Source organism: Eptesicus fuscus, chromosome 8, assembly GCF_027574615.1.
Source record: "Eptesicus fuscus isolate TK198812 chromosome 8, DD_ASM_mEF_20220401, whole genome shotgun sequence".
Lineage (NCBI taxonomy): Eukaryota > Metazoa > Chordata > Mammalia > Chiroptera > Vespertilionidae > Eptesicus > Eptesicus fuscus.
In genome coordinates, this window is record NC_072480.1 from 80837909 (window position 1) to 80851391 (window position 13483).

The 13483-nt window shown below is 41.2% G+C and overlaps 2 protein-coding genes across 4 annotated transcripts in view; one reads left to right on the forward strand and one right to left on the reverse strand.

The window, feature by feature from the left end:
* The window catches only part of ADAM9 (ADAM metallopeptidase domain 9), a 99846-nt gene extending 94074 nt beyond the window's left edge, over positions 1-5772 (reverse strand). For all 3 annotated transcript variants that reach the window (XM_054720033.1, XM_008146147.3, XM_054720034.1), the window contains exon 1: positions 5427-5772. In XM_054720033.1, the coding sequence (XP_054576008.1) occupies positions 5427-5523 (97 nt within the window). In that variant the 5' untranslated portion in view covers positions 5524-5772. The remainder of the gene's footprint in view (positions 1-5426) is intronic.
* Positions 5773-6018: 246 nt separating this feature from the next.
* TM2D2 (TM2 domain containing 2) lies at positions 6019-13150 on the forward strand. The gene is made up of 4 exons (XM_008146148.3): positions 6019-6352; positions 7193-7280; positions 9098-9213; positions 10458-13150. The coding sequence occupies exons 1-4, from the start codon at positions 6126-6128 to the stop codon at positions 10669-10671; spliced, it is 645 nt and encodes a 214-aa protein (XP_008144370.1). The 5' UTR covers positions 6019-6125; the 3' UTR covers positions 10672-13150.
* Positions 13151-13483: the final 333 nt, after the last annotated feature.

Sequence of the window (13483 nt, forward strand, 5' to 3'; positions counted from 1 at the left end):
TGACAAAAAAAAGAGGTATAATTTTTATTCATTCACACCAGATAACTATTGTATTGGCTGTTGTCATTTTTTAAAATTTGAGAATCTAAGGAAAAGAGGTCAGTGGCCCTGGCTAGTCAGGTATTGCATTTTTAAAAAAGTCTTGCAGTACACCAGTGTGCCGTGGCACACCAATTAAAAATCATGGCTCTATCTCTGTAGATTTTTTTTTTTTTATGTACTGTGTTTTGGAGGATGTCCAAGCATGTATTCCATAATGGTAGTTATAGTAGAGGGAGATAAGTTAAAAGAATTCCACCTAATTGCAAAGGAAACTAATGTGAACTTTCAGCCATGGGCTTTTATCCTTTCCTTCCTATTATGTAAACAAATAGCCACCTTTAAGTACTTTTATTACTGTAGAAGATAAACTGGGGTTCCCATATAGGATGAAAAGGTAATTCTGCTGTCCAAATTAGTTCTTGAAAAGAAGTTGTTGTAATTAGTACATAAAGCACTGTTGTAGCCACATATTTTCATACAAGGTGAACGGAATGGAAATATAAATATATAACATATGGTATCAATAACTATCTTCAAACATAATTAGAATTTCCACAGCTATGCTTACATTTCTTGAGTGTTACAATTTTTTTTATTTTTTTTTTACATTTACACGTCTCTACATTTAAAAAGAAACAGGGCATTTGCTGTTGTTTGTAAGTGCCCCTTTTGGAAAAATGCCAGCCATTTATAGCATTTAATGCCCTAAAGAATTTAAGGTCCTCTAGCAAGGAATTTAAGTTCTTGAGACAAAGGACAGTATCATACTCATTATGTGCTTCCTGCACTGTACAGTAAGTAGTATTTAATAATGTGTGTTGAGTAAACAACCTCTTCTTATCCTTACTGCTATACACACACAGATCTCATAATTGTCATGATCATGAACAACCCACAGTAAGTTTTATTTTTTTATGATTGGCATCTTTTAAAGCAATCTTCCAAAGATCTGCATAGCCCACACATTTGACATTTTAATTGCAATGCTATCTTTCATTGTACTGCTATGCCATAGAATACTTAACCACTCCTCTAAAGCAGCTGGGATCACAGCAGCTATTCACAGCAGGATTCTGATGTGTCAATAAAGATAATCTCTAGGGGTCTACCGCATGAGGGTTCTAAGGTGTCCTCCGAATATGAGTTCAACCATGAAACATCTCACTGAAAGAAAATGTGTCAAAGGGGAAAAGGCATTTCTTACATAGAGGAGTGGGTTTTATCCTACAGTATGACAACTGTTTGGCAGCGGCATCATTTTGCCTATATAAGTTGAAATACTCTAAGTCTTATGTTAAGCTAAATATAAACAAATACACAAACAACTGCGTATTTTAAAACTGACCAAATTAAGTGAACTCAGGTTCCTTAATTTATTCTTAAAAGATGTCCTTCAAGAAGTATCCTATACCTGATCATGTTGGAAAAATAAGTTTACTAAAACAACACTGACACAAAATGAAAAATAATCTCTCAATGTAAGAACAATATTATGCAATTCAAAGTCCAATCCAACTTTTAAAGGTGCTGGGGGGTTAGTGACTGAGATACTAAGAGCATCAGATTTACTTATGAGGCAGTCAGTCCCATAGCATGGACTCAAAGGATGGCATAACTCGAAGACTCTGCTATATACTAAGGGGGGAAATAGATAAATATGTATTTTTTTACCTATATATAGGGTGTACCAAAAAATATACACACACTTTGAATAATTATAAAGGCAGTGTTACCTGGCCAGTGTGGCTCAGTAGTTGAGCATCGACCTATAAACCAGGAGGTAACGGTTCAATTCCCAGTCAGGGCACACGCCCTGGGTTATAGGCTAGATCCCCAATAGGGAGTGTACAAGAGGCCGTCAATTTCTCTCTCATCATTGATGTTTCTATCTCTCCTCCCTTCCTCTCTGAAATCAATAAAAATATATTTCGTAAAAAGAAAAAATAAAGGCAGTGTTTATTAAAATACATTTCACTTTCAAAACTAAACTATCAGTTGTTAAAATGTGTCTATATATTTTGGGGGGCACCCTGTATATATCATGAGGCTATTTGTCACATATTTGTGCTTGTGGCTATTCCAAGAAAAAGCCTCCAGTTACTCAGAACTTGCTTCTTTGGGGAGGATTCATAATAAAGCAAGATTTTTTTTTTTAATAAAACACAAATATAAAGGTATCTTACACTTTGGTAAGGTAAAATTTAAAGTGCTTTTGAAAACTGTGTTGGAACCCAACAATTTGTTCTATACATATTTTAATTACAAACATTTTACTTTTTACTTAAAAGTATGAAAACCAAATTATCTTTAAATGTAAAAGACTACACTCTCCTGTACAGTACAAACACAAACATCAAATTCAAGTAATTTGCTGGCATCAAAAAACAAAATTAGTGTGGACCTAAGTTCTTACTACATAGTTTGTTTTACAGTGAGTCACCATGAGTAATTACACTTTAAAACTCATTTTTCCTAGACTGCTAGTCTTTCTAAATGTTCTTTTTAATTCTAGATCTGTGCATTGTAATTACTACCTTAAAAGAGAACATCAGAAGAGGTATCATACCTGATACCCTTTGTTATTTTTCACAGTGACACATAGGTACCTTTGTTAGTCTCAGTTTAAAAAGAAAAGTTTTCCTGTGAGTGTCATCTGTTTGGAATTTATACTGCACTTCCTCATTGACACAATGGCAGTAAAAATTCTTCCAGAGCCTATTTAACCAAGATGTATATGGTACTTATTAGGTCTTCAAATTCCTTTCACATTAGCAGAAAAGATTTCAGGGCATGATTTAAACATCCTTCCTGTATTGCAAAAGTTTAGTCAGCTGATTTTGGAGGAACATTCCAGTAAGGAGACAGGAGTTGACTCACTACACAGTTACAAAAGCCTCCTAACGGGGCTCTCCCAGCCTCCAGCCTATCGCTCCTATATTCTGTCATCCATTTTGTTGCCAGTTCTCTTAATCCCAAATTTTACCCAAAGAACTTTACCTACAGGGTAAAGTCCAAACCTCTTAGCACGGCATATAAGACTCTTCCCAACTGGTACAAACCTACCTTAGTTCTTCCTTGCCTCTCTCTCATATATAGGCATTGCCATCAAGTCATGTTCTTTCACCCCTCCATACTCCTGCAAAAATTCTTCTGCTTAGAATGTATTCCTGTCACTTTACTTGAACATTCGCCAACACAGATCAGTTCAAATATCACGTCCACAGTGAAACCTTCCCCTACATTCCTCACCTAGACTTAGCACATTTAGTCATCCTCTGCCCCTCTACAAAAATTGAGCATGATGTTTATAGGAGTTTGATAAAACACTGACTGAATTTTGAAAGCATACACATGCTTATTTAAGTGAGGGACTGGCCATAAACTGTTAAAAGCCACAGTTAAAAACCACAAGGATAGTAGTCCATACAACTATATACAGGATGGGCAAAAGCAGATTTACAGTTGTCTTTATGGGAAATAATAAGTAATAAATAATACAAGAATAAACTCTGTTTCATGTACTCACAATACATATAGTAACATTAAAAATATAGTCTTACACCTTGTAGGCATATATTAATAATCCGTGGACACACATAATAGGGTGCTAAAGACCTGAGGTGGGGGTGTGGAGGGGCAGGGGAGGGCTGAAGGTCAATGGAGGAAAAAGGGGGACATATGTAATACTTACAATAATAAATAATTATTTAAAATATATATATGGCCTTAGATAGCAGGCTCAGGGCTCTTGGAGGGGGTGGAGTGATTAAGAAAAAAGAGAAAAAACTAAAAAATCATGCACATGGACAAGAATGTAGGGATTACAGGGAGAAGGGAGGTGGAGGAGAGTATAGGGGGGAATAAATGGTGATGAAAGGAGACTTGGTGCGGTGAACACACAATACAGTGAACAGATGATGTATTGTGGAATTGTGAACCTGAAACCTGTATAATTTTGTTAACCAATGTCACCCCTAAAATTGAGTAAAAAGGTAAAAAGTAAATAAATGAAACAAAGTTTGTTTTCATGTAAAATAGATAGATAGATAGATAGATAGATAGATAGATAGATAGATATAGATAGATAGTCTTGGTTATATTTGCAATCACATTGAATCATAGATTACTAAAACTCCAGATGTATAAACCACTTCACCTTAAATATTGATAAATGTTGATCATCTAGAATGTCACGGCAAAAATAATCTTAACCAGAAAAAAACTTAGTAGCTTCCCATTCAATAAAGTTTCACTATTTAGAGCTTCAAAATCCCTGCAATGGGTCAAATTTATTTAATTGAAAAAGAACAAACCAAAGATAAGGAAAAAATGTAATTAGTTTCCTGAAGGTCAGCCAGCCTGCATTGAAATTTTCCGTCATCACCTTTGAACAATTCTCAAGGCAATGATTTAGGGGAAAAAAAAAAAAACAAAAAAAAAACCAACTACAACAACAACAACAAAAAACATACTCTATAACTGATAAGGAAAATATAGACGTGCAAACAATAATTTAGCACAACAGCCAAAATAAAGTTGTGTCCAGAAAGAAGCTAGAGTGTTGGCGATTTGCTTCCACTATGTTTGGGCGCCTCCGATATTAACACCTTACATATCCAAGGGAGGCTTCAAAAGCAAGTTTACATAAATCCTGTAACTGCAGCAGAGCAGGGGCTATTTGTCAGGATTTAAGACATTACACACCCAGGAAAAACGCAGATAGAAGACTGGCCAAGAAATGTAGCAGTTCGTTCCCAAAAAGAAGTAGTCTTACTACAACAAAATGGCCCAAGAAAAATGAGCGCGCGCGCACACACACACACATACACACACACCTTTATTCCATCACTAAATTTAAATCTAGCTCTGTGTACCTACTGGTGACTCCGCTGGTCAAATGAACGCCAAATTTTCAAATTCTGATAACCTGAACCAAAAGTTCCATCATCTCCCGGTCTCTTTCCAAGTGACAGGAACTTCACAAGCCAAGTCCAAGCTCCATTTCTCAGAACAGTTTAAATATGAACACACCCTCGGCGCGCACCCAGCAGGCTCCCCGAGGTCAGAGCCGGATCCAGAGTCATCTGGGGGGGACCCAGCTTGGCGCGACCTGGGGGGTGGGAGCACCGCAAGCGGCTCTGTCAAACAGGAGACAGAGTGAGAGGGATCAGACAGGAGACCCGTGCCCAGAAGGGTTTGGGGCGCCAGACCCCCGACCCCCGGGTCCGCGCACCGTCCACACACCGCTGGAGCGGCTCCGCCTCCCGACCCCCGAGTCCAGTCGCCAGGCCAGGCCCCTCCACTCCCAGGCACCTCGGGGTGACTCCGAGCGTCCCCGCCCTAGGAAACGGCAACCCCAAAGGTCCCTGGGGGCGGACACCCACCTGGCCGAGCCCCGCCAACGACTGGGCCCACCAAGCCAAACAACAGCAGCCACTGGAAGCGGAGCGTCCCCAAGGGCGAGCCCGCGCGGGATCCCATCTCGGCCGATTCCGCAGGTTCCACTCAGCGTTCGGTCGCTCCTGCCTCCGTCCGCTCCATCACTCCCCAACCCCGCCGGGGCCCCAGAGCTGGCCGGGACGCGCGCGCCCGGGGACGAACACGCGCTCGCCACTGACGCAACTCAGCCCTTGTCCGAGCTCGCTCCCGACACCGCGCTCGCTACCGCTGACGTAGGGAAAAAGCGAGTCCCCGGCGAGAAAATGGAATTGCTATCTGGACGCTGCGAGCCGCACTCGTCTACCCCGCCCACCCACTGTCCGCGCCCCTTTCTACTCCCAGGCCCGCCTACGGCGGGGGTCGGAGGGCCCGATTGGAGGAAGCGCTCGGCGCAAAAGGAGGAGGAGCGTGAGACTCCGAGGAGGAATTGAGGAGCAGAAGCAACGCGCAGCCCCGCCCCCTGCGCAGCCCCTTCTGATTGGTTGTCAGGGGGTTGGGCGGAGCGCCGGGCTGCGCGCCCATTGGCTGCTTGGCCGGGAAAAGCGGGGCTACGGAAGAGGCCTGACCGGGCCGGGCTCGCATCCCCGCTGCCTGCCGGGGCTTGTGGTTGCGGAGGCCCGGTATCCGCCACCGGGCCCGGGAAGATGGTGCTGGGTGGTTGCCCGGTGAGTTACCTACTTCTCTGCGGTCAGGCGGCCTTGCTGCTGGGGAACCTGCTTCTGCTGCATTGTGTCTCTCGGAGCCACTCGTTCAACGCTACCGCGGAGCCCGAGCTCACGTCCGCAGGCGCCGCCCACCCGGAGGTCTCCGCCGGCGCTCCGAGCTGGGAATATGGCGACCCCACCTCTCCAGTCATCCTTTGCTCTTTCCTGTAAGCTACCCAGTCGTGGAGACAGGTGGAGATGGCGAGAGGGCAAGGAATAGATGGGGTGTTGTGTTGGGGGAGGAGGAGAAGGAAGGATGCTTTGGGGTTTTTTTTTCCGGACCCTCTCCACCTGAGGACCCGATAGGCAACACGCGGGAGGTAAATATCATGACGGGTTTCTCAGTCCTCTACCCGGTGCAGGGGGAAACCTTGGGTGTGGGTGACAGGTCCTTTGGGATCCCCAAAGAGGAGAACTGGGGAGGAGTGACATCATACAGCCTCCGGAAGAAGGGTAGGGTAGGAGGGTGTGCCTTCTCTGCCCTCCGTTTTACCCGAAAGAGATTCCTTCGTAGGCGCTGGTGCTGTGTGAGCCACAAATGAAGTAAGTTGCTTGCCCCTGCCTACAAGGTACTTGGGCGGGGAGGGGAGAAATATTCTTACCATTACAAAACCAAGTCATTTCTTGACATCTCTTTTTAGTCAAATAAGAAAAGGCGTTTGGGAAATGCAAGGAGAACTGGGAATCCTTTGGCCTTAATCTTGCCCCCAGAGCCTTGCGGATGTTTGCCTAGGGAAGAGTTGAAGCTATGGCAGAAGTAGAATCCGTGCAGAAACGGGACCAGAAACAACCCCTGCCCCCCCAATAAAAGGGTCATTTGGGTGGATGGCTGTCTGTTTGACCTGCCGTGCTTCAGTCTAATTGACACCATCTTTTGGGGGAGAGTCAGAGTGAAATTAAACCCCAGAAAACTTGAAGAAATGTCGCTTGCCTGTTTTGATTATATACATGTAAACAGCCAATTGCAAAGGCCATGTGATGATCATGATCTTACTGGTGATTTATAGACCGGATGAATTCATAGAATGCGAAGACCCAGTGGATCATGTTGGAAATACAACTGCATCCCAGGAACTTGGTTATGGTTGTCTCAAGGTGGGTTTTTGTTCTGTTTTATAAGCAAACTCATCCAGAAATGTACAGGGTCTTACCGCTGGCACCCGCCTTGGCTGACCCAGGGGCCTGTGGGCTGGGGGGCAGCTCCTGGGTTGAGCGTCTGCCCCCTGGTGGTCAGTGCACATCATAGCGACTAGTCTTTCCACTGGTCGTTTTGCTGTTCGGTTGATTTGCATATTAGGTTTTTCTTATATAGGATGTCTTTGTAGGAGATTATAGGATTCAAGGAGAACTTTAGTAACAATGGCCTCTTTGAATGGAGAAAAACTGTTTGGTTCCATTAATAATATCTCTAAAGCTAGGTGCACATTGCCTAATCAGACTCCCAAAAACTAGTGAAATTCATGTACGTTCTCCCCATTATGGATGCACCATTATATTTGCTGTATAATGCAAGTCAAGACACAGTCAAGTGTAACAAAATTATGGGGAAATATTTTTTTAACTTTTTTTCTTTAATTCTCTTTTGTTTAAAGTATTACATGAGTCTCCTTTTTCCCCCCATTGACCTCTCCCCGGCCGCTCCCACCTGCCAGCAGATGCCCTCACCCCCCTATGGGAAAATATTCTTTGTACTAAATCAGACACAGAGGAATAAACATGAAAGTACTAAAACTAAAAAACAGCTTATATTGTAATAAAGCATAAATAAATATTCTCAATACAGTGAGATTTTGTCCTATTGATATTTATGGATAAAAGTTTGAGTTAGCATTGTTTAGAGATCACATGATTTTATATATTTTAATTAAAAACTGAATTGATCCTGTCAAGGCACTCAAACTATCACTTCCCCCAGAAGTCCTAGAGGACTGGCAGTGCTCAGGTACCTGATTCCCTGGGAGAGTACACGGAATAAGTATCGTTTTTCCTATTCTCTTCCCTTTGAGAAATGCTCCAACAAAAATAGTAGTGACGAACTTAATAAGGTGCCAGTAGAGAATGTACAGCTGTGCTTACTTTTCTAGAATTCAGTTACGCAAAGGGTCAGAGGTCCTGTTCTGAAATTTTTTGCTGGAATTTAAACATACTATAGACATACTACAAATACCTGTTAATCACACAGTCATGACCTAAATAAAGTCCTGAGTCAGTTGATATTCTGAGTTCTTTCCTAGTTATGTTCATTTGTAATATATATAAAACAGACCTCTAATACAAGGTCAACTTTTTATTTTTTTTATATATATATTTTATTGATTTTTTTATAGAGAGCTAAGGAGAGGGCTAGAGAGTTAGAAACATCGATGAGAGAGAAACATCAATCAGCTGCCTCCTGCACACCCCCTACCAGGGATGTGCCCGCAGCCAAGGTACATGCCCTTGACCGGAATCGAACCTGAGACCTTTCAGTCCGCAGGCCGACGCTCTATCCACTGAGCCAAACCGGTTTCGGCTACAAGGTCAACTTTTTAAATAGCCATTCCCAAATGCTCAGTAATATGCCCTTTTTTCTGTAAATCAAGGTTAATTAAAGCATTGTGTCCATCTGTTCTAAATGGCATTTAATGAAAATAATAATACATTTTTAAACTTTATTATTAAAGAAGTCAGTCAAAAAAAAAAGGAAGAAAAAAAACGAGTTTATTTAAAGCAATGTACATTTAGGATGGACTAATTTACAGTCACTTGAAGTATGTCACTAAATTTCTTGTTCTTTCACACAGCTTTACCCTAACTTCATTCGAATAGTTATCATCCTGAGTCAGCATTTATTAATTGATATAAAGATGCATTTTGTGTTACTTGCTTTGGTGAGTTTTTTGGTTTCTTTCGTTTTGGTTGTTATTCCACAGTTTGGTGGTCAGGCCTACAGTGATGTGGAACACACGTCAGTCCAGTGCAGGGCCCTGGATGGAATTGAGTGTGCCAGTCCTAGGACCTTCCTACGAGAGAATAAACCTTGTATAAAGTAAGTGTTACTTTGAATGGGGTTATTGGTAGTTGGGTGGAGGTAGAGCTGTTTTCCTTGTCATCTCTTGATGGGACTGTTTCTTTTACCTTAAGTGTTAAATGGGCAACAGGATTACTACTGTGCATAATCCATGGATAGGGCCAATATAGTTATAATAGGGAGGACTCTGGCCTTCAGACCAGAGGCCGTAAGTTCTAAACGTCTCTTTCACCAACTATCTACGTACCTTTGGGCACCCAGAGTCTCTATCCTCTCATCGCAAAATGAAGGAGTTGGACAGAGCATCTAGCTCCAGAATTCCCATGATAGGCAGAAATCCTGTGAAAATAGCCTTAGTATTTCAGGAATAAAGGTTTTATCATGAAAGGTATGGGCTTCTCTCACTGAAAATCAGTTTATCTTAAAAAGAATTATTCTTGTTTCTGTAAGTTCTGCTTGAAGGCACAGAATTTACTTCTACCTTTTGCTAGTGAAGAGTCTATGACTATGTTTAGTGATAATATTAGAGTAACTGCAATTGCGTGTCATCACAGTATGTAAAACAGAAGTCTTTATGAAGATGTCCCCGTTTTTAGTTGCCACAAGACAGCGAAAGAAGGTACATGGAGATCAGTGTTCCATTTAAGGAAGGAAGACACTTCATTAAAGAACTACATTCAGAACTACAGCCTCAGGAAAGGAGCCTGTGCGGGGATGAGGGGGGCCCAGACTCCACTCCTACCAGGATGCCTGTGTGCTGACGTGCTTGATAATTTCCTGTCCAGTCCAACTCAACATTTGTTCTTATAGGTCCCCCATATCTTAACAATTTCGCTTTTGAGACTCTAGACCGGTGATTTCCAACCGTGTGCCACAGCACCCTGGTGTGCCACAAGAATTTTTAAAACATGCAATACCTGATTATTTAGTCAGGAGCACTGACCTCTTTTCTCTTAGATTTTTGTCAAATAAACACATGACAACAATAGACATCCAATTTGAATGAATTGAAATTATATTTATTTTTTTGTCAGATCGGTAGATTGGTATGCTGCAGAATTTTAGTAAGTAGTCTATGTGTGCCATGAGGTGGAAAAGGTTGAACATTGCTGGTCTACACCTACAAGAGATCTTCTTATGGGGGGTGGGGGGGTAAGGGAGTAAGAGGCCACAGAGGGACTGGCTGCATCATCTTTTCACTTTCCATTAAGTGTTTTAATTTTCACGTGGTAAACATCTTCCTTTTAATTCCTTTTGTCTAGGTACACCGGACACTACTTCATAACCACTTTACTCTACTCTTTCTTCCTGGGATGTTTTGGAGTGGATCGTTTCTGTCTGGGACACACTGGCACCGCAGTAGGGAAACTATTGACACTTGGAGGACTTGGGATTTGGTGGTTTGTTGACCTTATATTACTTATTACTGGAGGGCTGATGCCGAGTGATGGCAGCAATTGGTGCACTGTTTACTAAAAAGAGCTGCTTTCATGGCCCAGAGAGGCAAGTCTTCGGAATTCATCTCTACAGGCTCAGAACTCTTCCTTGATATCAGACCTGACCATTACTTGCCCTCTTTGGAGGGAATGGGATTGGTTAGGAAGATTTCTCTGGACTCTGGATTTGCAACCCAAATGTTACCTTGCTGACTAGAAATGGCAAGCAAACACTGTTGTGGGAATTAAAGTTGATACCTTTTCTCATGTACAAAATGTAAAAGCTAGCAACTAATGTATAAGCTGCAGAAGGGTTTCTATACTCTTTACTTCTGTACATGGATATATCTTCAATCCTTTGGAGCAAGTGGACCCAACAGGATGAGCGAAGTGAGTATTGTTAGCTTTGTGCCTTTTGTGACCCTGAGTCTCATGCACAGGAGAACTGAAGCAGAACCAATGGAAAGCTTCAGCAAAAGTAGAAATGGCCGTGAATTTTAATACACACTGAAATTCTGAATTTAAACTGCAGAATAAATTTTGCCAATCTGGAACACTGTTTGGATATTCTCAGTAGGTAGAGTGAAACTCAAAATTACATTTGTTTCACTAAAAATAGGTGATTGAAGTAAACTACCCTATTAATAAACCCTATTGTTTCACCATTATTATGCTTAAGGGGCAATATATACATGGAAAAATATATATATATACATGAAAATATTTTTTTCATTCCAATTATGGTTTGAAAGCCAAGAGTATAAGATCTGTCTGGGTTAGTCTATCCTCTTAGCAGAATTTTCCTGTCTAAAAAGTAGTATTTAGCCTAACGAATGTGGCTCAGTGTGAGCATCGACCCAAGAACCAGGAAGTCACGGTTTGATTCCTGGTCAGGGTACATGCCCAGGTTGCGGGCTTGATCCCCAGTATGGGGCATGCCGAAGATAGCTGATTGATGATTCTTTATCATCATTGATGTTTCTATCTCTCCCTCTCCCTTCCTCTCTGAAATCAATAAAAAATAAAATAAAAGGTAGTATTTACCAATTTAGAGAGCCCATGTTGAAGGCTGGTAAAAAAGATTTCAAATGACTATAAAACTGGTCTTCACAATTACATAAGAGAAAGCGAGGAGCATTGTGCTCTTGGAAAGAAAAACAGACTCTTAAAGGATATTATTACTGAGTACTGGGTGGATTTAGGATGTGATTTGTGGGGAGAAAGAGAAACAGTGCAATAAGTTGGGTACCAGAAGTTTTCACTGTGGGTTACAGGAGTCAGCCATAGAGAAAGAGCCACAACCAAGCTTTCGCATTCCCAGATCACTGGGAATAAAGGAAATGCTTTGAATAATAAGTGGTTTTAAAAACTTAGTTCCTGTCCTTTTTAATCTAAGTTGCAAAGAACTGTTAAGTACAAAGTAAAGGGGGAATTTTATGGATAAGTCAAATTAAGATCCTGTTATTTGGAATAAGTTATAAATTCTAGAAACAATCATGGTAGAACTGCTCAAAGTTTAGTTTCATAATAATTGACTTAAAGACCAAGAATCACAGTTAACTGGCTGGTGTGGCTCAGTGATTGAGCGTCAACCTATGAACCAGAAGGTCATGGTTCGATTCCTGGTCAGGTCATAATAAAAGAACATATTAATAAAATAAAAAAAAGAATCGCAATTAAAATAACTCTGGATATGCTCTATCATTATGAAATGGCTTTTCTAAAAATTTCAGCTCTACTCCTGATTAATATGATCACCAACTGTTCTGATATTATTAAATGATGGCAATTACGTAAATATTAAAACAGATTATTCTGTCTTAAAAGTTCTGGACCACACCGACCCCAACCTTGTTTACAACAGTAATAATTGGTAGATTTTTATTCATAATCTCTGTACTCTAAGGCAGTGTGTTTTAAATTGTGGTCATGAAGAAACTAGACCCAGAAAAATACACAAACACATAAAATTTTACATAGGTTTTAAGGGGGTGTATTGATGTAACATTTTTTTTCTAAACTCAATTCTACGAGAAGCCCTGAAAACAAACTGAAATTTAAATCTTACCCAAAATAATATACTACCTTAGGCCACAAATTCTGCCTCATCTCACAACTTTTTTAAAAAAATTTTATTAAAATTAAGTCACAAACCCCATCGAAAGCTATTTTCTTTTATTTTAAAAAACACACATTTTGACAGTTATCAGACTCAAATTATTAGTGTTTGCCAGGAGGAAGAGCTTGGGTAAAAAGATAAAGTTTTTAATTTATTGAAATATCTATTTTATACAAGTCCTCTTGGAGTCAGAAAAGCTGTTGGAGACCAAAGTTGTTTCCACTGCTAGAGTGATAACGAGAGTCTTGAATAATCTTCTGTGACAATCCATAATTGCCAGTTTCATTTTGACTTATAACTGATATCCATCCTCTGTATCCATAAACGCTGGCCAAATGTGATGCAACCCGAAAAACTGATTGTGTAAGGGAATAGTATTAAAAATTTGATTTTCTTTGTACTCTGGATTCAGGTTGTTTCTTAATATTTGGAAGATAGATCTGTGTGTGTGTGTGTGTGTGTGTGTGTGTGTGTGTGTGTGTGTGTGTGTTCTCCGCTTCCTGACTCTAGCACTGACCAGGGACCCTCCCTGAGACTGGGGAGGGTTGACTGGATGCTGATCCTGAGTGTGAGAGAGCCAGGTGACACTCCCCCCTGCTTCCCAAGAGCTGTTAAAAAAGTGCCCTCTGCTGCCTGGGCTCCCTCTGGTCCCAGCTGGACAAGAAGAGCAAGGAACACCTGGCTCCCACCATCTGGGCCCCTGTCACTCAGTTCAACAGTGCAGCCACCTGCT

Excerpts from the sequence above, each read along its gene's own strand:
- TM2D2 (XM_008146148.3), top strand. The coding sequence starts at position 6,126 with ATGGTGCTGGGTGGTTGCCCGGTGAGTTACCTACTTCTCTGCGGTCAG. Across the intron at positions 6,353-7,192 it reads GTCATCCTTTGCTCTTTCCT|ACCGGATGAATTCATAGAAT; the intron begins GTAAGCTACCCA and ends GGTGATTTATAG. Across the intron at positions 9,214-10,457 it reads GAGAATAAACCTTGTATAAA|GTACACCGGACACTACTTCA; the intron begins GTAAGTGTTACT and ends CCTTTTGTCTAG.